General features: G+C 43.7%; 3 protein-coding genes and 3 long non-coding RNA genes across 9 annotated transcripts; 3 read left to right on the top strand and 3 right to left on the bottom strand.

Annotated features, from left to right (window-relative positions):
• The first annotated feature begins 881 nt into the window (after positions 1-881).
• LOC127325589 (uncharacterized) lies at positions 882-24949 on the top strand. Of its 3 annotated transcripts, none has more exons than XM_051352369.2 (4): positions 882-966; positions 21353-21429; positions 21573-24255; positions 24352-24949. In XM_051352369.2, exons 3-4 carry the CDS (start codon positions 21585-21587, stop codon positions 24717-24719), a joined length of 3039 nt encoding a protein of 1012 aa, XP_051208329.1. In that variant the 5' UTR covers positions 882-966; positions 21353-21429; positions 21573-21584; the 3' UTR covers positions 24720-24949. The 3 variants fall into 3 exon arrangements, with proteins under 3 accessions (XP_051208329.1, XP_071683873.1, XP_071683872.1); XM_071827772.1 differs by lacking the exon at positions 882-966 and adding an exon at positions 21127-21248; XM_071827771.1 differs by lacking the exon at positions 882-966 and adding an exon at positions 21127-21248 and having other exon boundaries at positions 21353-24255.
• On the bottom strand, positions 3550-5447 carry LOC139838355 (uncharacterized). Its single transcript, XR_011754492.1, has 2 exons — positions 4974-5447; positions 3550-4107 (listed from the first exon to the last, which is right to left on the bottom strand). It is a non-coding gene; the product is annotated as an uncharacterized lncRNA (long non-coding RNA).
• LOC139829791 (uncharacterized) lies at positions 5572-8893 on the top strand. The gene is made up of 2 exons (XM_071827770.1): positions 5572-8387; positions 8484-8893. The coding sequence occupies exons 1-2, from the start codon at positions 5681-5683 to the stop codon at positions 8849-8851; spliced, it is 3075 nt and encodes a 1024-aa protein (XP_071683871.1). The 5' UTR covers positions 5572-5680; the 3' UTR covers positions 8852-8893.
• LOC139838354 (uncharacterized) lies at positions 12625-15720 on the bottom strand. The gene is made up of 2 exons (XR_011754490.1): positions 13265-15720; positions 12625-13154 (listed from the first exon to the last, which is right to left on the bottom strand). It is a non-coding gene; the product is annotated as an uncharacterized lncRNA (long non-coding RNA).
• LOC127325569 (uncharacterized) lies at positions 13549-16681 on the top strand. Its single transcript, XM_071827769.1, has 2 exons — positions 13549-16225; positions 16314-16681. Exons 1-2 carry the CDS (start codon positions 13549-13551, stop codon positions 16679-16681), a joined length of 3045 nt encoding a protein of 1014 aa, XP_071683870.1.
• LOC127325593 (uncharacterized) lies at positions 18808-26033 on the bottom strand. 2 transcript variants are annotated; one of them, XR_007867301.2, is made up of 4 exons: positions 25890-26033; positions 24963-25195; positions 24756-24857; positions 18808-21200 (listed from the first exon to the last, which is right to left on the bottom strand). It is a non-coding gene; the product is annotated as an uncharacterized lncRNA (long non-coding RNA). The 2 variants fall into 2 exon arrangements; XR_011754491.1 differs by having other exon boundaries at positions 18809-21200; positions 24756-25195.
• Between the last annotated feature and the right edge of the window lie 1298 nt (positions 26034-27331).

Below are 27331 nucleotides of genomic sequence, written 5' to 3'. Positions count from 1 at the left end.
GGAATGTTTCATTCAAGTCCAATATGATGTACAAAACATTTACATACATGCTTCTCTAAAAAAAGGTTACATTGAATAATTATGGACTCGATAACATTTTTCCATACTAGTGGTATTTTTTTTCATAAATAACATAGCAGCATATTGAGGAAGACAAAGATGTACTACAGTAGCAGTAGATCAGTATACAAAAGGAGTCCTTGTATATTCATACATATTATCCCAACCATACATGGTGCTTTAAATTTGCGTGGCCTCTATCAATCGAGATCACGGCAGGTCGGCAGTAGCTCCAGGACGAGCTCCAGCGCGGCTCGAAGGCAACCTTACTTCAGCTACTGTCCGTCCAACTTGAATCGCTCGACCGGATTGTCCCGCTCAAAACCGAGATCGATATCGCGAGAGGAATTTCTCAGTCCAGACTCCATCACTGTAGAGTCGTACGTCGACGACTAGCCCTCTGCACCACAAGTTGGAGACCGCAGATTTGCAAGAGATACATATTTCCTCCTTTTCGCCGTATTTGATGACCATGTGAAAACAGAGCATGTTATCATGATTCTGTAGAGCATCGGAAGCTGTATATGCACTGATATCATAGAGTGACGAGATAGAAAGTAATGCACTGTGTTGTACCACTTGCGCAGCAAACGACGACCATGACCCAGCAGTCTTCGTCCGTCAATGACACCAGACAGCAGATGGAATCATCATCATCTATTGCATTATCTGAGAGTGGACTGAGAGACCCAACAACCACAGAGAGTCTTCGTCCTCCAGTAATCTCGTACGTCGTCCACGCGCCTATAAACTGAGGCCTCAGAGGTGAAGGTGAACCTCGAGCACTCCAACCAACACAAACATACATACTTCTGCACCTCCACTTGCTGCGGGTGACGTAGCTAGCTCTTGTTCCTGCCATGAAAAGATAAGCTAGATTATGATTGGAGAAGAAGAGGTCGGCAGGTAATATTTCACACAGCACAACTCCATGAACGGATATCTGCTACCATATGAATTGCCAACTGACTATTTGCAATTTCTCCATGTTCTGATGTATGCATGCATAGGTACAGAGCAGATCAGTCTAATTCGAGCAGCAAACTACACAGCTCCCCAGCCATCAAAGTTTAAATCCCCAGGTAATGTTACACACATCAGAAATCCCGAAAGGGTATCTACTGCTAATGCTAACATAGTATTTCTTACTACAAGTTTTATGGTGGTTGGCATTTTTAATAACCCTCCATCCACCTCGATCTAACGGTGCTAAATAGACGGAACCAAAGTGATGGAACCAAAAATATGGGACCGGAACCAAAATTTGTGGGTCCGGAACCTTAAATATATTTACGAACATTATAAAAGACGAACATCCTTTTAAGTGGCCAAGGCAACCGATGAAACTACACTAATCTTAAAGCAACAAATAATTAAGCATTTGTGCACAGATCTTAAAGCTACCATCAATCTCTCATGAACAAAATATATGTACAGTAGATATCACCGTCGCTCATCCTCTCATCCTCTCATCATCTCAATCTCTCAACCATTCTCTCCCGGCGATCCCCGCAACGGAGGGAAGCGGCAGAGGCGGCGGCGTTCTTTATCAACCTGGATCAACACGGCCGGGCCGGCGAGGGGAGGAGCGGCGGCGGCGTTGGTCGTGGCCGGCGAGGAGAGGAGCGGCGGCGGCGTTGGGTGGCTGTCGCCCGTCGGAGCTAGGCGAGAAAGGAGCCGGCGGCGGCGGCGGCGCAACTTCACGTCCCGGTAAGGTTGTCCTGCTCCTCCTGCAGATGCATTTGTTCTTGATGTCACTGGGGAAATAGAAATATGTTTCTGCGCTATGGTCCTTGCCAGGTACCTGACTATAGAATATGAACATAGCATAGTCAATGAATACCCAATAGGATTGTTCAGTTTCCAACACTATGGCTTAATGTTGAGCGTATCTTGGAGATACAAGCTCATGAACCTGTAGAATTATGGACAATAAATTGTTCTCAAGTTTCAGGCGAAGGCACTGTGTCCTTTGGTTGGATGTAAGATTCACTTCATACTTTGTCTTGAACTTCAATTACTGAAGCTTTGTGCAATTTTCTTGTTTGGCAGTGGTGGCCATTTGTTTTATTACTCAAGTGTGGTTGTGGCATTTCCATTATTAGGATAAATGGAATTCTGGTGCTAGGACAAATGGACTGGTTGGTTTCCTCTAAGATGGATATTTTGCAGCCACAAGCCAGAGAAAAAGGTGGTAAATGTTGGCACAAAATGAAGGTCATGTGATTGCTAAGGTGATTCTGTTTTCCTGTTAAGTTAAGTTATCTATATTTTTTTGTTGTGTTGTCTCCAAATTTTGCATTTGGGGATCACAGTTTTGCATGTCACAACGTTTATTCCTCCGCAGTTGATCCACCGATCTGACGCAGAAGTACTTATTGGGGTTCATTATTTGTTTCTTTAATGTATTGGATTTGTAAGTAGCAAGATGAACAATGCTCCTAACTGGGTAATATAAAACAAGATACCAGTTGAAGGCAGCTAATCGACCTTTGAGGGGGAGCTTTTCTTGTTTAGTACATTGTTTCCAAGGCGGTAGTGTCGATTTGTTGGCGAAGAAGAGTGTGTCATCGTCACGAAACACAGCCGCTGGGTGAATGGCGCTTGCCGGCGGCCTGAATTGGGGTGACAGGCACACCGCACTGGAGTAGTGTTTTTACCTGCATCATTTTTATGTTGATCTTAATACTATCTATGCTTTTTGCCAGGATCCGTCCGAATCACACGAAGATTTGTGGAGTGTTGTTGCCCCTTCAGGCTACCTGATGTTGGGCCGAGAGCCTTGAACGAAGATAGGTCATCACCATGAACGAGTCAACATGTGTCTTTGCTAGAGTGGACAAACCGTGTTCTTAGTGACATCTACTTCACTTCTTTTACTTATGAAAAGGATCGAACGATTAAAAGCCTTTTATCTATGTTGATAAATACATTTATTCTCTTACAAATTTTCGTGTTTTTCCCGATTCGGTACATTTGTAACAAACCATGGTATTCAAAATATTTGTACCTCGTGATGTGTCTGCAGAAGATGTGAGTTGATAGGCACATTCTTATGCCTAAGCTCCACATCCTAAAACACACCTGCTCCAGATTTTATTATTGGGAGCCTACAACCTAAACTTGTCACAAATGGGTGGGGACTTTCCGCAGTATTTATCCAACACAAAATGATTGTGCAAGAATGCCACCATTGGTAAGATGCCAATAGACATAATAAGAAATGGTGTCTTCTTCAATCAAGGATAGGAGCTTGGAAACACTTGGGTACGAATCTGGTGGAGGCATGGCAGGGCTCTCGCCGTTGAAGTATATGCCTCTTGGTAATGCCCAGCCCTTCACTTGCCCTTCCCGGAAGTGAAGGTCGACAGGTCCTTCAGGAACAGAAGCTTGGATTGCACATTGCCCTCTGGACAAGCTTCATTGCAGTACTTCACACCCACAACATTTAAAATAGAAGTAGAATATCATAATGCATATAAATCTACATTTAAAACACAAGACATGGATTGTGATGTTAAGTGATAACAAAGTTTCAATATAGCAGATTTACCATCTACAAAAGAAAACTTCCAAAGTATCAATTCATCAACACCAAAAGTTTACCAGCTTTACATGATGCCTCCAAAATTCGAACAATGCAAAATTACAACGAGGATACAGATTTCGGACTTGTGTGCACCAACACTAGCGAACAAAGAAGTTCCCCAGTTCAGCTCCTTGCTACGGCATCCAAGATAGTCTCTCTGGCCTCTTATGTTAGTAGCTGCCCAGACAGAATAATGGCGGCTAAAGGGCTCAGCGCTTAATCCCCTTTTGTAACACTCAACATGCACTCTATTATCACGTGATGGAAATTAGGTTACGAAGCCATCCATGACAACATGGATAAAAGGAGAAGACTACGGACTTCACAATGAAAAAAAAAAGCTCTTTCAACTTCTGGGCAAGGCTAACTCTAATCTTGCAGATGTTATCATCAGACTTGGCCTTTTTGACAGGTATGCCATCTATACTCTAAGTGTCACACTCCCTCATTCTCGGGTCCTGCATCAAGGTTCAAAGTCATATAGTATACACTCTGGCTATCAGTCTCAGGATTAGCGAAGAAAATTAAGAAAAAAGAACTTTAAAGTCAATTGCTGAACTGCTCAAAGTCATATAGTATACACTTACTATAACGAAACCTCACGGACAAATCTTGCAAACTGGAGCAGCTAGAACTTGTAATGTCAACAAAATAGTCGGCATGTATAACGCATCCGAGCCTTGTTTCAAACAACTATGCAGATGATATCCACGTTTAATAACCCAGACTAGCTAGCAATCAGTTTCCATGCAAAGAACAAGAACTAGTACTGTCAGGCTAGACCGCAAACTCCAGGGACCAGTGCTAATTGATCGTTACTGATTGGGTAGATAACTTGGTGTACGTGTATGATCATTAAAAAATACCGATTGCCCTTCCAAATTTAGCCGTCACTATCCACTACTTTACTTTGTGATGATGTGAAGGGTGTACTGATATTTCAGTTATCAGTAAAAACTGGGAAAATTCAGCACTTGTAAGTTGTGATCCAGCAGGATCTGGTTCAGAACTAGTTTGCATTACCATGCAATTATCATGGTACACACGCAGGGACATGTTTGGTAGATAACGGATAGTAAACTAGAATATGTAAATGCCAATACTATGAATGTTGGCACAGAAGAAAATAAAGAGACAACGGTAGTCAAACTCCTCTATGCAGGACCTCTGCAGAAAAACTGATGCAGCTAATGTGGTATGTGTATCTCTTTCAGCACTACAAATTTGAGAGTATTGTTGATGCTCAGAGCAAAGGAAAACCAGGCTATAATTCAAAGCGTGAATCGAATCAAATTTCAAACAGTCAAACAAAATTAGGTAAAACCTTGCGGCAGTGGTGTCCGATCCCGCAGGCGAGGATCGCGGTGGCCGCTGACTATAGGACCCCGCTGTTGAGGCTGGGGGCCTGATCCCGCCGTTGACAGCGGCGGCAATCCACCGGACTTGGACGCGGAGGACTGATGCCCAATCCCGCAGTTGAAGAGACGGAGGTGTCCGATTTGGCTGTGGCGTGTGGATTGGAGGCCAGCGGTGGCTGGCCGGATGACGGCGGCGTCGCTCGAGCGGGGCGGCGGAGCCAGGGCACAGCAGTGTCGTTAGTCGGAGGAGCATGGGTTTGAGATCTATGGAGTGAGCTCGTCGGAGACCTGGGAGGAGGTCGTCGGAGAGGAGTTTTGGGAGAAGATTCGCACCATACACTTTTCTTTTTTGATCTGGACTCGCACGACAATTCTTTTTGATTGGTTGGAACTGGCACGAGACTTATTTCCTTCCAAAACTGATCATATTTTTTACCGTGCCAAATACATCGAAGGGATAACAGTCAAATAGTAGTTATCACTTGATTTAATCAACGGTCACAAAAAATCAGATTAGACGGAACCTAAATTAGATTAGACGGAACCAAGGTTCCGTGCCAATCACCGTAAAAGAGCTCATTTCTTACTTACAGTTTAAGATTTTCCTTGTTCTTACGTACGCGTATATAGAGAATACTGAAGACCGATCTAATTCCACCAGGCACCAGCATACATGCATAGCCACCCAGCCATGAAAGCTACCACCTCAGTCGGACAGTTATTCATCCTGGTGTTGCTGGCTTACTGTACACATGGCGTCACCTGCAGCTCCTTACTTTGGAATGAGACAGATCGGCTATCGCTGCTTGGATTCAAGGATGCAATCACTCTAGATCCACAGCAAGCTTTCATGTCCTGGAACGATACCACCCACTTCTGTAATTGGGAAGGAGTCACGTGCAGGGCGAAGAACACTCTGCCACACCGTGTCACTTCTCTGAACCTTACAAGTCGAGGTTTGGTAGGACACATCTCTCCCTCACTAGGGAACCTAACATTCCTGCACTCTCTTGTCCTGACGGAGAACACACTCACCGGAGAGATTCCACAATCCCTCGGTCACTTGCGTCGCCTCCAAACCTTGAACTTGAGTAATAACACGCTGCAAGGAAGGATTCCGAGTTTCGCAAACTGCTCAAAGCTCGAGGTGCTAGATGTTTCATTTAACAATCTAGTTGGCCAATTTCCTTCTGATCTCCCTCCTCACCACCTTCAGGTGCTGCAGATTGCAGTTAATAACCTTACCGGTACAATTCCAGCTTCCCTTGCCAATATCACAACACTAACCGTGATTAGTTGTACGCTCAATCACTTCAAGGGAAATATCCCAAGCAAGTTTGCTGATCTGTCGGGCTTGCAGTACCTGCAAGCGAGTGGCAATCGATTGACAGGCAGGTTTCCACAAGCAGTCTTGAATATTTCTACTATCATCGGCCTTAACCTTGCTTACAATGGTCTAAGTGGAGAGGTACCACCAAATCTATGTACCTCTCTGCCCAATCTCCAGTTTCTTCTATTAGATGGAAACTTCTTTCTAGGGCACATTCCTAGTTCATTCACTAATGCTTCTAATCTAAACACAATAGATTTGTCGGGTAATAACTTCACTGGATTGGTGCCCACCACAATTGGCAAACTTACCAAGCTCTCATTGTTGAATCTTGAAGATAATCAACTCCGAGCACATAGCAGGGCCGAATGGGAGTTTTTGGACAGCTTAAGCAATTGCACAGAGCTAAAGATATTCACAATGAGTATTAATCGTCTATCAGGGCATGTACCAAGTTCATTAGGTAACCTTTCCAATCAACTCCAGGAGCTATACTTGGCAGAAAATCTGCTATCAGGAGATTTTCCTTCCGGCATAGCAAACCTTCGTAACCTATTTACCATAACACTGGGAGAAAATCAGTTTACAGGTGTGGTTCCGGACTGGATTGGAACTCTCACGAAATTGCAGGAAATAAGCTTATTCAAAAACTTCTTTACGGGGTCCATTCCATCATCCTTATCAAACTTGTCTCGATTGGGAATGCTTGATCTATACTCAAACCACTTCACTGGCCACATGCCATCAAGCTTTGGAAACCTTCCTATGCTTCAAGGGTTGGACATTTCCCACAACAATCTTCATGGTAGGATTCCAATGGAGATCTTTAGAATCCCTTCATTGTTGTTAATTGATTTGTCTTTCAACAACCTCGAAGGACAACTTCCAACTACCATTGGTAATGCCAAACAACTTGAATCTTTGGCATTGTCAGCAAATAAGCTATATGGGGATATCCCAAACACTCTGAGTGATTGTGAAAGTTTAGAAGCAATTGAGTTAGACTCGAATGTTTTCAGCGGAAGCATTCCCACTCTATTAGGTAGGATAACCAGCCTCAATGTTTTGAATTTGTCTACCAATAACTTAAGTGGCTCAATACCAATATCTCTTGGCAACTTACAATTTCTTGAGAAGCTAGATTTGTCATTGAACCATCTTTATGGTGAGGTTCCAAGAAAAGGGATCTTCAAGAATGCTAGTGCTGTGCGGATAGATGGAAACAAGGGGCTTTGTGGCGGGGCATTGGAGTTACACTTGCTAGCATGTGATGTTGTTCCTTCAAATTCAACTAGGCTCAAGGAACCTTTAGTGCTCAAAGTAGTTATCCCAACAGCCAGTATAATATTACTTGCTATGGTCTTATTTGGCATAATGCTATGGAGAGTAAAACACAAGAGCAAATCTATATCTCCACCATCATTTGCTACAAAATTTCCCCAAGTATCTTTCAATGATCTAGCTAGAGCAACACAGGGATTTTCAACGTCCAGCTTGATTGGTGGAGGGGGATACGGTTCTGTATACAAAGGAAAACTAGTTGGGAACCAAAATGAGGTTGCCATAAAAGTCTTCAACCTAGAGACAAGAGGAGCACATAAGAGCTTCATTGCAGAATGCAATGCACTGAGAAATGTGCGGCATCGTAATTTGGTCTGTATCGTAACTGCATGCTCAAGCATTGATTCTAATGGTAATGATTTCAAAGCCCTAGTGTATGAGTTGATGCCACGAGGAGACTTAGATAAACTGCTATACCCAACTCGAGACCATGAAAGCACTTCAGATTTGGACTGTATTACAATGGCACAAAGGATGAGCATTGTAGTGGATGTAGCTGATGCAATGGAGTACCTACACCATAACAACCAAGAAACAATGGTTCATTGTGATTTGAAGCCTAGCAACATACTTTTGGATGACAATATGACAGCTCATGTTGGAGACTTTGGCATGGCAAGATTCAAAGATGATTCCACAACGTTATCTCTTGGTAACCCAAACTATTCTTCACTTGCACTAAGGGGAACGATCGGATATGCTGCTCCAGGTAATCACTTATTTGCAACTTGTGTTGCTACATTATTTTCGTATTTTTATGTTCACCACTAATTTGAAATTAACTCCTCATTTGTTCATTCCTCAGAATATGCAGTGGGTGGTCAAGTTTCAACCGCCGCAGATGTTTACAGTTTCGGTGTCATTCTGCTCGAAGTATTCATTCGAAGAAGGCCAACTGATGCCATGTTTAAGGATGGATTGAGCATTGTAAAGTTCACAGAGATCAATTTCCCTGATAGGGTATTGGAGATTGTTGATCCGCAACTGCTACAGGAGTTGGAGCTTTGCAAAGAAACTCCATTGGACTTGAAGGAAAGTGGTTTAGGTTATCTGATATCTGTGCTTAACGTTGGCCTTTGCTGCACCAAGCCATCTCCAGGTGAACGTATCAACATGCAGCAGGTCGCTACCAAGCTACATGGAATCAGGGATGCATATCTCAGGGAAAATTGAAGAAGCAGTTGTGTCCACTTCAGCAGTACTATCTACCTGAATAAATTGCTGCATAATTGGTTTTTACCACATAGTTTGTATTTAAGGTAGACCTGGGTCCGAACCTCCAGCGTGTACCTGCATCATCCCAGGATCAAGCTAGAGAAAACAGAAAAAATAAATATGAATGTTATTTCCATGTATTAATATGACCGGACAAATATATACTATTACATTGATTAACACCTGAAGTTCAGAGGTTACCCGACTAGCCCTGATCCATATATGCCACAGGATTGTAATTGTCTACTCGATGCTGACACCAAGATAAAAAGATTTCTTTCAGCTCTGCCCCTATTAAACTCCTGATCGATGTGCTTCTATCTCGCATGCTCTGCTATGATGGCTTCATACACCGTGGGATGCAGCTCTTCCTTAAGCTATGTGCCCTTCTATCTCCCGCAAACAAGCCACGTCCATCCGGCATTTGCATCTTGAGCTGCAAAGAGAATTCCAGTCAGTATCATGTCACGAGCTACCAAACTAGATATGCATCACAAAGACATCTAAGTCTGGCGGCGAAAACATTGTCTGTTAATTTTTCAGAGTTGATTTTTGACCCCCGATGCAAAAGCACGGACTGAATTTACGGTTAACCTGTTATTCCAAGAATTTTATTTATTCTTTTACCTCAAAGACAACAACTTGGAACAGTATTGAGCACAACTTTCGCACGGTCGACGCATTCTATACCTTTAACAACACTGTAACACACATTTCACCACTCATGAACGAACAAATTCAGCCAAACACTTGCGCGAGATCACAAACATTTAGAGGTTGGAACCTATCAGTACTTCTACCCAAATACTCTCGGCCGGCTCTGGAGCTGCAATTTGGAAGCAGCGTCTGAATCCTCCTAAGCTAAATGAGGCATTAGCATTACACGACTGGCCGAGTTAAAGCAGCCTGCTTACGCTGCCAGAAGGATGCAGATCCTAAATTAGCACCAGATTACTCGTACGTTCCGCTTCCGGTACGCACAGGTTGGATCTACAGTAGCGAGGCGAACCAGAATATGTGCGCGTGGATAGCAGAGAGGAGGGGGCTGGGGCGGACAGGGGCAGGGGTGGCGGGTGGAACCTGAGGAGGACTGTGAGGAAGAGGTGCGGGTGTCGACCACCCTCGCCGGCATCTTCGGCAGAGGCCGCGGCAACGGCGGCGGCGCGTGAGGTCGCCGGCGATGGCTAACTGAATAGACATTTCGAGAAGAGTCAGGCTGGTGTCTTTGTGTCATGGGTTAATTAGTAGAATATTTCCACATAATACTGTTTATTACGTCTCAAAATGTAACGCGTTTATGGATTACTCCACTTAAGATTTTTAATCTTTTTTTCTAAACATAATTATCACATGGGTCATATTACAAACTTGGGGTGCAAAGAAACGGGAAAAGACGCACGCGCAGCCGCCTCCTCAACCCTAGCCGCCTCCGGTTCATCCTCCTCCATAGATCGGTTTCCCCTCCTCCGGTCAGCTTTGCCGGCGTCGGGAGGAGTGGAGAACCCGATCTATGCGGTATGTTCCAAAGTTATTGGCTTGGTCAAGATTTCCGAGTTTACGATAGCACCTTGGCCTGCTTGCCTGGCGAGCTCTTCTATGGACATATCTTCCCCGTGTTCGAGAACACGTCCTTCTCCAGGATCCGGCACAATGCGATAGCGCATCCGTTGCGGAGTCTCCGAATTAGACGGGCCCGGAATCTCGGCGTCGGTCGGAGTTGCTTCTGCGTCAGTTCCTTGCTCCAACCCAGTTAAGGTCACAAGGACCTCCTTTGGCGGGGAGGATTCTGCCTCAGCTATTTCCGAATCATCCAACTCCTTCGTAAGGCGATTGTACTCTTCTGTTTCCATTGTGGAAGCATCGTCATAGATTGGGCTTAAATTGCCAAGGATTGATTCTTCTTTGTCTCCGGCATCCTCTTGCTGATCTAGAGCGTTGTTGTCTCCGGCAACCTCTTACTGATCCGGGGCGTCACTGTCTCCGGTAGCCTCAACCTGCATGGGTCCAGCTCCATCCTGAGGAAGGGAGGTTCCTGCGATATGTGCGAGGAAGTGCACGAAGTGGCACCTTTGCTTCTCTAACACCTGGGAGATCCAGGCGGATCTGCATTGGTCTTCCACCGTAATTTCCTGCTCAGGGGCGGATTGGGTAGGTTTTGAAATTTTCAGATCTAAGGCGGAATCTTCCTTGGGAAGTTCCTGCATCTCAGATCGGATCTTTGCGACTGCGTCCTGCTCAGCGGCGGTCGTGTCAGCGTGACTTACCAGGGCGTTTCCGTCGGGGTCGACGGTCTCACCGATGAAGATGTGGATGCTGCCGATTGGGACGATGGAGAGCTTGACGGGTCGGTCTAAGCCGGAATCCAGCACTCGTCCTGAGGGACGATCGGAAAGTTTCCGGCGTAAAGGACATGCCCCACGGCAATGGAGTCGTCGTAGCTTCCCATGGCGGAACCCTCCCGGTTCCGGCCTCCAGACGCCACTGGCCCCACGGTAGGCGCCAACTGTCGTTGCCTATTCGACCGTACCTCGGAGGAGGGATCCTCACGAGGGGGAAAAGAAGTAGGGGCCATCGGGCGGAGAGCCCTCGGGACGATGGTACGCGATTTACCTAGCTTCGAAACACCTGCGCGATGACAGGGCCTAATGCTGCTTGTCTGGAATTATCTGGGCGCTTTAGCGTTGTTACAATGAGTTGTGGTCGTGCCTCTAGAGCTCCCGGGATCCGGCTTATAAAGGCGCCAGGATCTACAGTTTACACGGAGAGTCCTAGCCGGAATACAAGTCACCTAACTATGGAATATTACATTGTCATGCACGTCAAGGATATGCCTTTCCTTATACGTCGTACCGGATCCGGCTACCCTTGATGGACCAGGCCAGATCCGACTTCCAAGGTCGTTCGGTGGATCCGGCTCCTTGTTCCCGAGGTGGACTTCATCCATCTTGTTCTTCAGTGACTGGGACGCCCGATGGGCCATACGCCACCATCACCGTCTATGAGCCACCCGGGCTTACCGGAGCTAGGCACTGTCGATGGTACAACCATGAAGTATACCCACAACATCTGCATACAAGGCTCAATTCTTTGGGGCTACTACTACTCTCATGAACAAGATGGTTTGGAAGGTTTTGGCACCTCCCAAAATGAAGTTCTTTGCATGGTTGTCCATCCACAATACACTTTGGACCGCAGATCGTCTAGCCAAGAGGGGTGGCCAAATTATGGCCTTTGCCCACTTTGCAAGCAAACACAAGAAACGGTGGCACATCTCTTCTCAAATTGCCGTTTTACAAAGAGGCTTGGGAAATGGTGAAGGATTGGCTTGGCATCGCCTCCATTTGAACAACCGAGTGGACGGATGATATTGCTCTTCAAGCATGGTGGGAGAATATGTCGACTACAAACGTCCCAAACCGGAAAGCATTGGTATCTTTAACCATCCTTGTGAGTTGGACAATTTGAAATGAGCGAAATGCTAGAGTTTCCACAACAAATCAGCCCCCCCTCCTTTGGTCCTCCTCAACATCATAAAGACCAAGGTCAAGCTTTGGGTGTGTGCCAGGGCTAAGTGCTTGAGTTATATAATAACGGGAGAATAGTCCCCATGTAAGCTCTTTTTTCTTTTTCTTTTATCTTGTTAAGTCTCTTCTCCTTAATTAATGAAATGAGGCAAATCTTTTGCCTGCTGTTGAAAAAAAAACAGAAAGTGCGTCACCTGAGCTCATGACTTAACTTTAAAAATTCAGTTACAAGATTATCTGAGATAATTCTGCACAGTGAGGACAACACCTCAAGACTTAATATGAGTTTATAGTGCAAACAAGTAATGCAGTACCTCGTACAATATTATACCAATTGTGCTGACCAAACGGCCTGCCATGAGAGCGATATTTCCTTGTTTCCATTCGGGTAGCCCTGTGAAAACAGGGACATTTTGGTATTCTATAATCCTCGCCGGCACATCTAGCTTTAAAATGCATGCGCATGTACCACTTGCTCAGTAAACGTCGATGACCCATGACCCAGAGCTAATCAGTCTTCTAGCTAGTATCCACAGATGGACTCATCGAGTGCATTGTGGGAGAGTGGACTGTGCGACTGGACAAAAACAGCAGGAATCGTCCATTCGTCCTCCAGTAAGCTCTAGTGCATCACCAATGTGGACGCGCCTATAAATTAAGGCCGCATAGTGAAGGTGAATCTCAAACGCTCGAAACCTGTACACACGCATATATGCTTTGGTTGCCTTGCCTCCACCCTGACAGAAGGAGAAGAAGAAATCCCAAGGTTATATTACACACAACACAAATCTATAGAAGAGTTTCGCAAAAAAAACATGGTATCAGTTACTGACTATTTAAGATTCACCTTGTTTTTCTGTATGCATATATAAAGAGTACTGAAGACTCAATCTAATTCGACGATCATATATGCTTGGTCGTCTCACTTCGCCCTGCAGCCGTAGCTCTTGTTCGTGCCATGAATGGAAAAGCTAGAGGATGAAAGTGAAGAAATCCGCAGGGTAATAATTCTCACATCATCTCCTAACATATAGTTACCGACCATTTTAAATAAAATCTCATTGTTCTTATGTATGCATATATAGAGAATACTGAAGATCCAATTTGACCAACATGCATAGAGACCCAGCCATGAAAGTTACTACCGCACTCGGATGCCAATTTCTCCTGGTCTTAGTAGCTTGCAGTGCACATGCCGTCATCTGCAGCTCCTTGTATGGAAGCGAGACAGATGGATTATCACTGCTTGAATTCAAGGATGGAATCAGTCTGGATCCACAGCAAGCATTCATGTCCTGGAATGATAGCACCCATTTCTGCAATTGGGAAGGTGTCTCGTGCCGGGTGAAGAAGAATCAGCCACGTCGTGTAACTTCTCTGAACCTTACTGGTCGAGGTTTAGTAGGACACATCTCTCCTTCACTTGGGAACCTAACATTCCTGCACTCTATAACCCTGATGCAGAACGCACTTGCCGGAGAGATCCCACCCTCCCTCGGCCACCTGCGTCGCCTTTGGACCCTCCGCTTAAATAATAACACGCTCCAAGGAAGGATACCGAGTTTCTCAAACTGTTCAAAGCTCAGGGTGCTCGATGTTTCGATTAACAATCTAGTTGGTCAATTTCCTGTTGATTTGCCTCCTCGCCTTCAGGTGCTGCGGGTTTCGGTTAATAACCTTACTGGCAGCATCCCAGCTTCTCTTGCCAACATCACAACACTGACCACGATTAGTTGCGCATACAATAACATCAAGGGAAATATCCCAAGTGAGTTTACAGATTTGTCCAACTTGGAGTACTTGTATGCGGGTGCCAATCACCTAGTAGGCAGATTTCCACAAGCCATCTTAAATATTTCTACTCTCATTGTCCTTAGCTTTCCTGTCAATGGTCTAAGTGGGGAAGTACCACCAAATCTCTTCACATCTCTGCCCAATCTCCATGAACTTGGCATAGCTGTGAACTTCTTTCTCGGGAGCATTCCTAGTTCTTTCCCTAACGCTTCCGTTTTGAGTTTCCTCGACTTATCTGCTAACAATTTTACTGGTTTTGTGCCCACTATGATTGGCAAACTAACCAAACTCATGTGGTTGAATCTTGAAAACAATCAACTCGAAGCATATGGTACGGAAGATTGGGAGTTCGTTGATAGCTTAGGAAACTGCTCAGAGTTACAACTTCTCTCACTGAGTACAAATAATCTAGCAGGGCATGTACCCAGTTCTTCAGGTAACCTTTCCAAACAATTTCAACAACTCTACTTGGCAGGAAATCAACTATCAGGAGAGTTTCCTTCCGGCTTAGCAAACCTTCGCAACCTGGCTGTTGTAACGCTGCAGGAGAATCACTTCACAGGTGTGCTTCCGAAGTGGATTGGAACTCTCAACAAATTGCAAGGGATAGATTTATCCAGAAACCTTTTTACAGGAGTCATTCCATCATCTTTGTCAAACTTGTCTCGGTTGGGAGAGCTCTATCTAGAATCAAACATGTTCATCGGCCAGATACCAGCAAGCTTCGGAAAATTTTCAAGGCTTGAAGATTTGGACATTTCCAACAACCACGTTCATGGTAGAATTCCAATGGAGATCTTTAAAATCCCAACAGTATTTCGAATTGGTTTATCTTTTAACAACCTCCACGGGCCACTTCCTACCAGCATTGGCAATGCCAAACAACTCATATATTTGGAACTTTCAGCAAACAAGCTATCTGGAGATATTCCGAACACTTTGGGTGATTGTGAAAGTTTAGAAGACATTAGGTTAGACTCAAATATTTTAAGTGGAAATATCCCCACTTCATTAGGCCACATAACCAGCCTCAAAGTTTTGGACTGTTCAACCAATAACTTAACAGGGTCAATACCAGTATCTCTCAGCAACCTACGACATCTTGAGAAACTAGACTTGTCCTTCAACCATCTTGATGGTGAGGTTCCAACAGAAGGGGTGTTCAAGAATGCTACTGCTGTGCGTCTTGATGGAAATATGGGGCTTTGTGGTGGGGCACTAGACTTACACATGCAAGAATGTCCTTCAAATTCAAGTAGTCACAAAGAATCTTTAGTGCTGAAAGTAGTTATCCCAATAGTGAGTATGGTGTCACTTGCTATGGTCATATTTGGCTTATTTCTCTGGAGAGGAAAACACAAGAGAAATTTTACATCTCTGCCATCATTTGCTAGAAATTATCCCAAAGTTTCTTTCAGTGATCTAGCTAGAGCAACACAGGGATTCTCAACGTCCAACTTAATTGGCAGTGGGAGATACAGTTATGTTTACCAAGGGAAACTAGTTGAAGACCAAAATAAGGTTGCCATAAAAGTCTTCAACCTGGAGATAAGAGGAGCACAAAAAAGTTTCATTGCAGAATGTAATGCGTTGAGAAATGTGCGGCACCGTAATCTTGTCCCTATCCTAACTGCGTGCTCAAGCATTGATTTTAATGGTAATGATTTCAAGGCCCTAGTGTACGAGTTCATGCCACGAGGAGACTTGTATAAATTACTATACTCAACTAGAGACAACGAAGGTTCTTCAGGTTTGAACCATATTACAATGGCTCAAAGGATAAACATCGTTGTAGATGTAGCTGATGCATTGGAGTACCTGCACCATAACAACCAAGTACCAATGGTTCATTGTGATGTGAAGCCTAGCAACATTCTTTTGGATGACAACATGACATCTCATGTTGGAGACTTTGGCATAGCAAGATTCAAAGTTGGTTCCTCGACATCATCTCTTGGCAACCCAGACTCTTCTTCAGTTGGACTACTGGGAACGATCGGATACGCTGCTCCAGGTAATGGCCCTTTCATTTCTATTGTTGATTTATCTTTTCTACTAGTGAAAATTAAATTAAATCCTCGTTTTATTCATGATATATGTAGAATATGCTGGGGGTGGTCAAGTTTCAACTGCTGCGGATGTTTACAGCTTTGGTGTTGTCCTCCTCGAAATATTCCTTAGGAGGAGGCCAACTGATGACATGTTTAAAGATGGATTAAACATTGTGAAGTTAACAGAGATCAGCTTCCCTAGTAGTGTAATGGAGATTGTTGATCCTCAGCTGATACAGGAGATGGAGCTTTGTGAAGAAACTCAAATGGCCTTGAAGGGAAAACGTATACACTCTCTGCTATCTATGCTAGACATTGGACTTTGCTGCACTAAGCCATCTCCGCTTGAACGCATCAACATGCAGGAGGTGGCCGCCAAGCTACATGGAATCAAGGATGCATATCTCAGAGGAACCTAAAGGAGCGCCTCTGTTTCTTCAGTAGCATTTCTACCCCAATGGGTCAGTTGTTGTACGACTGGCGATTATCGCATTGCATGTATATTAGGAACAATTTACGAAATCCGACTACATCAGCCATATAGTGCACACTGAAAATGGAGATGAATATCAATTCCATGTATCAATGTCACCCAATAAATTCTGATTTTATTGATTAATCATGATGTTTATCTGGTTTTTGTGGTAGTTGTGGCTTGGTACAGTTCATTATTTATATGATCCATGCGTCATACACATATTGTTTTGGTACACATACTGTTTCAGTATTGATGCCCAAACTTTGGTGACAAACAATGCCTTGCCTAGGCTTATTTCGGGCAAAGTAAACCTTTGACCGAACATGGCTGGCATATCCAGTAGTCCTATTTACCCTGCCGCACAGAAGTTGCAAAATTGACAAAGCAAGAACCATGTCACGACACAAGAATGCAAATGGAAAACAAGATGTTCCTGCATATCGACCTCCACAGCTGTCAACGATTTTGCATATGCAGTACCGCTGATCATTTTGCAGTGGAAAATCGGTAAAATCTGAAGGTGTCTAAAAAAATAACAAGCTGTTTTTGTGATTCTATAACACAAAAGCATACTACTTAAAAATGGACACAAATGCAATCTACTGCAAATATTCTCAACTTTTGACTGAATTGAAGATGTCAAATATATGTTTTCGCTCATTCTGATCTAAATAGAAGATCTGGAAACAAGAAACACTTGCATGCCCCCTATATGTTATAACCTTTGAAAAATATTGTGCATCACAAAAGCTATACGATTGCCAAGGTATTCGAGATCTTGTTGGTCCAAGGCTAGCATTATAGCCTCATTTGGCTTTGATCCGTTGGATGCAAGAGACTGATGAGTTTCCATGAAATATACATGAGTGGAAATTTCTCCGTGAATTCCATGTATAGAGCACTAATCCAGCCAAATGTGGCAGTTAATAATAACAAAAAATCTGAAAGAAGATTTCGTTAAAGATTAAAGTTTTTGTGTGGTATATCCGTAGAGGTGTAATCCTCACTAAAGATAACCTTGCGAAACACAATTAGCATGGATGTACAAAGTGTGTCTTCTGTCACCATGTGAGACTATCAAACACTTACTCTATCGGGCATTTGCTACATCTTTATGGTAAGTCATCCAAAAAGATCAAGAAAAATATGGTTAACCATGAAAGTCATTTTTAGAAATATTAAGACATAGAGCGATGTTTAGTTACGCATGGCTCACACCTTAAGTGTTTTTTTTTTTTGAAAACTGGAAGGATTAAAAATTTTGGGAGCAAAAGGAGGTGTCATATTTTCCGTAAATGATTAGCCCATTAGTTTCATACGTGAATATTATGCCTAATTATTTTCACTATGTAAATGCTTAAGTACCTACGCACATTAAATTAATATTAAATTAATTTTATTCGCAAGTGTAATTTAAGTATTGAACATAGAACTAAATATTAGTATGTACGTAGACATTGATGTACTTACCTATATAGGTGTGATCATGTGATGAAGAGTGTAGGGTGCATGAATCAAATGGACCTGATATAATGAGAGAGTAAAAGAGAGTAGATCAAGTATCATACTTGTATTTTTAAAATAAGAAGGTGACGACTTAGAAAATAACATAACTTTTTTGTATTTATGATTTATTTACATTGACAAACAATTTATTATTATAGGAACAGATTACTGAGATTGGTCATATAAAAGAAGTAATGGTTCGGATTTTTTTGAAAAGCATTCCCTCATTCTCCGAAAATGATAATTACTAACATCTTATTCAAATAATGGCTCTAATTTATATCTTGGGAGTCTAATGTCCAAAACATCATGCATTTCGGCATTAAGTGAGGAAATGGGCGGATGACATAGCTGGTAGGCTAAAATATTTTATAAAACCGCGTTGGTAAGCATGATTTATTTACTTTGACAAACAATATATAATTATAGCAATATGTCATTGAGATTTTCCATATAAAAAAAATTTATGGTTCGGATTTTCTTGAAAAACATTCCATCATTCTCTGAAAATGATAATTGCTAACATCTTATTCAAATAATTACTCAAATTTATATCTCGGAATCTCATGTCCAAAGCATCATGTGTTTCGGAATTATGTGAGAAAAGGAGCGGAAGACATAGCTGGTAGGTAAAAATATTTTATTAAACCGTGTTGGTAAGCATGATTTATTTACTTCGGCAAACAATATATAATTATAGAAGATTGGCCATATAAAATAAGTTATGGTTAGGATTTCCTTGATAAACATTCCATCATTATCTGAAAATAATATTTGCTAACATCTTATCCAAATAATGGCTCTAATTTATTTCTTGGAGTGTCATGTTTAAAACATCATGTGTTTCGAAATTAAGTGAGAAAATGAGAGGAAGACATACCTGATAGGTCAAAATACTTTATTAAACTGCGTTGGTAAGCATATATTTATTCAAACAAAAAACAACTAAAGACGACGCCCTTACATATGCGAGGGCCACTGTGCTAGATCATACAAATACTACATCACAACTAGATCGACATGGTGCCTCAAATTTGCCTGACCTAGTGGCCTGCGTCCATGAAGACCACAACGCAGGTCGGCAGCAGCTCCACGACAAGCTCCAGCACGGCACGAAGGCAACCTTTCTCTTCAGCCGCACAAGACCAGCAGTTGCCACGACCAACTTCTTCAGCTCGGCGCAACGACGGCCACAGAGCCATGACGGGCCATGTCTACACAAGCTTCACCTACTGTCCCCTTGTCCGTCCAAGTGGAAACACACGACCGGATCATCCCGCTCGAAGCGCGCGCTGTCTCTCTCCCTCTACATGCATACCACCGGCCAGCGACATCGCTCCGAGCGAGAGGAATTTCTCCGGTGCCGGCCGTCGCGCTCCAATTCCAAACTCTATCACTGTAGAATCACGCGTAGCCATCATCGTCGGCTCTCTCCTCCGTTCCTCGCCGCGGACTCACCGGGCAGGCGGTTTGGGGGCGGCGGCGCGGCCCTGGATCCTGGCGGCGCGATCCTCTCCTTCCTTCCTCGCCTCGGCATCGCCGGGCGGGTGGTGATGGGGGCGGATCTCGTGCTGCTCCTCCTCAAGGTCTGAATCACGGCACAAAGGGCGGCGGCCCTGGATGGCGGTGACGGCGTCGACCTGGTGGCAGGTGGCGGGCGTCAGGTGCGATGGAGGTGCTTGGAAGCCGGCGATGGTATCGCCGGTGGAGGGTTGGGTTGGCCAGCCCGGGATGGTTGCCGACGTGGGGGTCCGACCTGAATAAAGGCGGCGGTCCTAGGGCTTCTCTTGCGTGAAGAGGAGGACCTACCGGAGGCCTGGACTCGTGATCTGGCCGGAGGGTTGAGTTCCGGAAGGCTCCGCCGGCGAATGTAACAGCGCTTTGCCTGGAGTTTGCTGGATCGGAGGTATTCGGTCGTGCGCACCCATGCGTTTATTCCGACCGTTTGGTTCTGGAGGGAGCGGCGCGAAGCTCTTTTTCTGTGTTGACATCAAGTAACTATGGATCCATGATGAAAGTCGGAAGAAGAGAATTTCTTAAAGGCCGGAGGGGAGGACTAGCTAAGGGAGTTTCAAGTCTCCGCGCTGTTGAGGGGCTTGCTTGGTGTCCCGGCTTCACAGCAGCGGTTTGGAAGTGGGGGCGGCAACACAGGTGAAGCGCAGAGTCCTACCTTTGAGGGTGAAAACCCAAGGTCTGGCCTTAACTGGTTGTGCCTGACAGTGACCTTGGTGGAGGCATTGTTTTGAGAGCGGGGACTATCTTCAAGGTGAAAACCTAAGATCTTTGATCGGATGACGACGGTGTTTGAGCACTGTTTCCTTCTTGAAGGCGTCGTTTTTTGGAGAGTCTGCGGTGTTGTCATGGTGGTGGATGTATTGCTGTTGTTAGGCCCGAGATACTGTAGCGGGACTTTTGTTTCTTAGTTTTCTTTTCCTTTTTTGGCTGTGTGCATCCGTAGTGCCATTAGGGTGGTGCGTTGTTGCAGAGGCTGGGTGTAATTGGTATCTTCTTGATATTAATATATTCCCTTTATAAAAAAAAAAAGCTGGAGACCACATATTTGTGATTTCTTCTGCTTTTTTTTTTTTGCCGTATTTGATGACCATGCATGTGAAAACAGAGCATGTTACTATTCTGTAGAGCTTCGAAAGCTACGTGTAGTGGTAACTGACGAGACAGAAAGTAATGCACTGTGTTGTACCACTTGCGCAGCAAACGACGACCATGACCCAGCAGACTTCTTCCGGCCATGAACGATCTAGTGCATTATCTGAGAGTGTACAGTGTACTGAGAGACCCAACAGCAGCAGCGAGTCTCCGTCCTCCAGTAATCTCGTACGCCAACGCGCCTATAAGTTGAGGCCACAGCTGTGAAGGTGAACCTCAAACACTCCAAACCAACACACACATATCTACTTCACCTCCCCCTGCTGCCGGTGACATAGCTCTTGTTCCTGCCATGAAAAAAGAAGCTAGATTATGATTGGAGAAGAGGTCGGCAGGTAATATTTCACACAGCACAACTCCATGAACGGATATCCGCTACCATATGAATTGCCAACTGACTATTTGCAATTTCTCCATGTTCTGATGTATGCATGCATAGGTACAGAGCACTGAAGATCAGTCTAATTCGAGCAGCAAACTACACAGCTCCCCAGCCATCAAAGTTTAAATCCCCGGGTAATGTTACACACATCAGAAATCCACGAAAGGGTATCTGCTGCAAATGCGAACATAGTATTCCTTACTTACCGTGTAAGATTTTTCCTTGTTCTTATGTACGCGTATATAGAGAATACTGAAGACCGATCTAATTCCACCAGGCACCAGCATACATGCATAGCCACCCAGCCATGAAAGCTACCATCTCAGTCGGACAGTTATTAATCCTGGTGTTGCTGGCTTACTGTACACACGGCGTCACCTGCAGCTCCTTACTTTGGAACGAGACAGATCGGCTATCGCTGCTTGGATTCAAGGATGCAATCACTCTAGATCCACAGCAAGCTTTCATGTCCTGGAACGATACCACCCACTTCTGTAATTGGGAAGGAGTCACGTGCAGGGCGAAGAACACTCTGCCACGCCGTGTCACTTCTCTGAACCTTACAAGTCGAGGTTTGGTAGGACACATCTCTCCCTCACTAGGGAACCTAACATTCCTGCACTCTCTTGTCCTGACGGAGAACACACTCACCGGAGAGATTCCACAATCCCTCGGTCACTTGCGTCGCCTCCAAACCTTGAACTTGAGTAATAACACGCTGCAAGGAAGGATACCAAGTTTCGCAAACTGCTCAAAGCTCGAGGTGCTAGATGTTTCATTTAACAATCTAGTTGGCCAATTTCCTTCTGATCTCCCTCCTCACCACCTTCAGGTGCTGCAGATTGCAGTTAATAACCTTACCGGTACAATTCCAGCTTCTCTTGCCAATATCACAACACTAACCGTGATTAGTTGTACGCTCAATCACTTCAAGGGAAATATCCCAAGCAAGTTTGCTGATCTGTCGGGCTTGCAGTACCTGCAAGCGAGTGGCAATCGATTGACAGGCAGGTTTCCACAAGCAGTCTTGAATATTTCTACTATCATCGGCCTTAACCTTGCTTACAATGGTCTAAGTGGAGAGGTACCACCAAATCTATGTACCTCTCTGCCCAATCTCCAGTTTCTTCTATTAGATGGAAACTTCTTTCTAGGGCACATTCCTAGTTCATTCACTAATGCTTCTAATCTAAACACAATAGATTTGTCGGGTAATAACTTCACTGGATTGGTGCCCACCACAATTGGCAAACTTACCAAGCTCTCATTGTTGAATCTTGAAGATAATCAACTCCGAGCACATAGCAGGGCCGAATGGGAGTTTTTGGACAGCTTAAGCAATTGCACAGAGCTAAAGATATTCACAATGAGTATTAATCGTCTATCAGGGCATGTACCAAGTTCATTAGGTAACCTTTCCAATCAACTCCAGGAGCTATACTTGGCAGAAAATCAGCTATCAGGAGATTTTCCTTCCGGCATAGCAAACCTTCGTAACCTATTTACCATAACACTGGGAGAAAACCAGTTTACAGGTGTGGTTCCAGACTGGATTGGAACTCTCACGAAATTGCAGGAAATAAGCTTATTCAAAAACTTCTTTACGGGGTCCATTCCATCATCCTTATCAAACTTGTCTCGATTGGGAATGCTTGATCTATACTCAAACCACTTCACTGGCCACATGCCATCAAGCTTTGGAAACCTTCCTATGCTTCAAGGGTTGGACATTTCCCACAACAATCTTCATGGTAGGATTCCAATGGAGATCTTTAGAATCCCTTCATTGTTGTTAATTGATTTGTCTTTCAACAACCTCGAAGGACAACTTCCAACTACCATTGGTAATGCCAAACAACTTGAATCTTTGGCATTGTCAGCAAATAAGCTATATGGGGATATCCCAAACACTCTGAGTGATTGTGAAAGTTTAGAAGCAATTGAGTTATTAGGTAGGATAACCAGCCTCAATGTTTTGAATTTGTCTACCAATAACTTAAGTGGCTCAATACCAATATCTCTTGGCAACTTACAATTTCTTGAGAAGCTAGATTTGTCATTGAACCATCTTTATGGTGAGGTTCCAAGAAAAGGGATCTTCAAGAATGCTAGTGCTGTGCGGATAGATGGAAACAAGGGGCTTTGTGGTGGGGCATTGGAGTTGCACTTGCTAGCATGTGATGTTGTTCCTTCAAATTCAACTAGGCTCAAGGAACCTTTAGTGCTCAAAGTAGTTATCCCAACAGCCAGTATAATATTACTTGCTATGGTCTTATTTGGCATAATGCTATGGAGAGTAAAACACAAGAGCAAATCTATATCTCCACCATCATTTGCTACAAAATTTCCCCAAGTATCTTTCAATGATCTAGCTAGAGCAACACAGGGATTTTCAACGTCCAACTTGATTGGTGGAGGGGGATACGGTTCTGTATACAAAGGAAAACTAGTTGGGAACCAAAATGAGGTTGCCATAAAAGTCTTCAACCTAGAGACAAGAGGAGCACATAAGAGCTTCATTGCAGAATGCAATGCACTGAGAAATGTGCGGCATCGTAATTTGGTCTGTATCGTAACTGCATGCTCAAGCATTGATTCTAATGGTAATGATTTCAAAGCCCTAGTGTATGAGTTGATGCCACGAGGAGACTTAGATAAACTGCTATACCCAACTCGAGACAATGAAAGCACTTCAGATTTGGACTGTATTACAATGGCACAAAGGATGAGCATTGTAGTGGATGTAGCTGATGCAATGGAGTACCTACACCATAACAACCAAGGAACAATGGTTCATTGTGATTTGAAGCCTAGCAACATACTTTTGGATGACAATATGACAGCTCATGTTGGAGACTTTGGCCTGGCAAGATTTAAAGATGATTCCACAACGTTATCTCTTGGTAACCCAAACTATTCTTCACTTGCACTAAGGGGAACGATCGGATATGCTGCTCCAGGTAATCACTTATTTGCAACTTGTGTTGCTACATTATTTTCGTATTTTTATGTTAACCACTAATTTGAAATTAACTCCTCATTTGTTCATTCCTCAGAATATGCAGTGGGTGGTCAAGTTTCAACTACCGCAGATGTTTACAGTTTCGGTGTCATTCTGCTCGAAGTATTCATTCGAAGAAGGCCAACTGATGCCATGTTTAAGGATGGATTGAGCATTGTAAAGTTCACAGAGATCAATTTCCCTGATAGGGTATTGGAGATTGTTGATCCGCAACTGCTACAGGAGTTGGAGCTTTGCAAAGAAACTCCATTGGACTTAAAGGAAAGTGGTTTAGGTTATCTGATATCTATGCTTAACGTTGGCCTTTGCTGCACCAAGCCATCTCCAGGTGAACGTATCAACATGCAGCAAGTCGCTACCAAGCTACATGGAATCAGGGATGCATATCTCAGGGAAAATTGAAGAAGCAGTTGTGTTCACTTCAGCAGTACTATCTACCTGAATAAATTGCTGCATAATTGGTGTTTACCACATAGTTTGTATTTAAGGTAGACCTGGGTCCGAACCTCCAGCGTGTACCTGCATCATCCCAGGATCAAGCTAGAGAAAACAGAAAAAATAAAGATGAATGTTATTTCCATGTATTAATATGACCAGACAAATATATACTATTACATTGATTAACACCTGAAGTTCAGAGTTTACCCGACTAGCCCTGATCCATATGCCACAGGATTGTAATTGTCTACTCGATGCTGACACCAAGATAAAAAGATTTCTTTCAGCTCTGCCCCTATTAAACTCCTGATCGCTGTGCTTCTATCTCGCATGCTCTGCTATGATGGCTTCATACACCGTGGTATGCAGCTCTTCCTTAAGCTATGTGCCCTTCTATCTCCCGCAAACGAGCCACGTCCATACGGCATTTGCATCTTGGGCTGCAAAGAGAATTCCAGTGAGTATCATGTCACCGAGCTACCAAACTATAAACGCATCACAAAGACATCTAAGTCTGGCGGCGAAAACATTGTCTGTCAATTATTCAGAGTTGATTTCAGACCCCCGATGCCAAAGCACGGACTGAATTTACGGTTAACCTGTTATTCCAAAATTTTATTTATTCTTTTCCCTCAAAGACAACAACTTGGAACAGTATTGAGCACAACTTTCGCACGCTCGACCCATTTTGTACCTTTAACAACACTGTAACAAACATTTCACCACTCATGAACGAACAAATTCAGCCAAAGACTTGAACGAAATCACAAACATTTAGAGGTTGGAACCTATCAGTACTTGCAGTACTGTACTTCTACCCAATATACTCTCGGCTGCCACTGGAGCTGCAATTTCGTGGCAGCGTCTGAACCCTAATTTCGTGGCATAATCACGCATTGCACGAGTGGCCGAGTTACAGCAGCCTGCTTACGCTGTCAGAAGGATGCCGATCCTAAATTAGCACCAGATTACTCATCGCTCCGGTACAGACTAAGACTAATTCAGGTTACGGCGTAACCGTTGCGCAGCTACCAGATCTATCCGACCAGACCAGTCCACAGTCGCGAGGCACCAGAATATGTGGGCAGAGAGGAGGGGACTGGGGCGGACAGGGGAAGGGGTGGCGGGTGGAACCTGAGGAGGACTGTGAGGAAGAGGTGCGGGTGTCGACCACCCTCGCCGGCATCTTCGGCAGCGGCCGCGGCAACGGCGGCGGCGCGTGAGGACGCCGGCGATGGCTAACTGAATAGACATTTCCAGAAGAGTCAGGCTGGTGCCTTTGTGTCATGGGTTTATTACAATACAGTATAATTTTGTTTTAAAAGCTAGTTTAGTTTTCCAGAAAGATTTATACTTTCTAATATTTAAATTGTAACAAATTTTAGACAACTTTTGTGGGATGAAGGAAGAATTTTAGAACGAAGATAGCACAATTGTTCTATGCAGTTACCATTTTTCTCAGTAGTTTAATTTTCCGGCCAAAACTTGACAAATTCCTGGACTGCATCGTTTCTTCCACGTTTGCTCTGATTTGTTTGACACTTCAGTTTGCACTTTTTTGTTTTTCCGGAATTTTGAGGGTAGTTTAATTTTCAACAAAAATTAAACGATTTTGGCATCAGAATAAGATGGCATGACCCACAGGTGCTGCCAAAATTTGGACACAAGGTCGTATGATCATTACTGATACACACATTGGAAAACGAAACATTTTCTCTTCGATGGAAAAATTTAGCACTTGCGGAGGTATGGAAAACTCGTACCACCATATTGCAACTTTGGTTTTTTCAATGATATCCTCAAACTCCTGAAATGAATCCCGTTAACCCTAGTGTTTTAGTCTTTTTTTTGCGAAACACAGTACATCGATGGATCTTGACTCTTGAGATTGACGAAGTCACCATAGGCGCCTCGCTGTCGATGAAAACGTCGTTCCACTGAAGAATATTCCACCTTTTAATAAGACACTAAATTGTCAAACCTGGGATTTGAACTCTGGTGGGCTGGGGCTGCCACTGCCCTCCGATCAACCTTATAGCACATGCGAAAAGGAGAAATAGATGTTTACTCGATCGAGAAACTTTAAGCCTTGTATTAAAAATGTGTGTTGCAACTCGGGCAAATCTATCTAGGCTTCGATAGGCTCGAGCCTACCCTTATTTTGCTAGGATATGAGGTATTGAGAAAATATATTTATGATAATTAAATCTATCAATATTGATTTAGTATTCTATGTGTTCGTAATTTTTTGTATAAATTTGGTTAAATTAGAAGTGTAGTATATTTTAGGAGGGAGGGAGTAGCATTGGTTCAAGCAAGTGTACAAAAGAGATACAAAATCATGTGTGGCTAATTTGGACGTCGAATTCTCAGGGATAAATGAATGTTCTCAAATCCGTAATACCAAAAAGACCTAACATCGTACTAGGATATTATTCTAACTAAAAAAAAGAATACATATATATATATATATATCCGGCAGGTTAGGAGGGAGGGAGTAGCATTGGCCGGCTTCCATTTCTCGCTCGCCTTCGGATAAAAAGGCTAGCATTAGCTGGTTTGACCAAGGGCTTGAA

This window comes from Lolium perenne, chromosome 3, assembly GCF_019359855.2.
Source record: "Lolium perenne isolate Kyuss_39 chromosome 3, Kyuss_2.0, whole genome shotgun sequence".
NCBI lineage: Eukaryota > Viridiplantae > Streptophyta > Magnoliopsida > Poales > Poaceae > Lolium > Lolium perenne.
The sequence above is the reverse complement of the archived record's forward strand: the minus strand, read 5'-3'. Positions and strand labels throughout refer to the sequence as shown.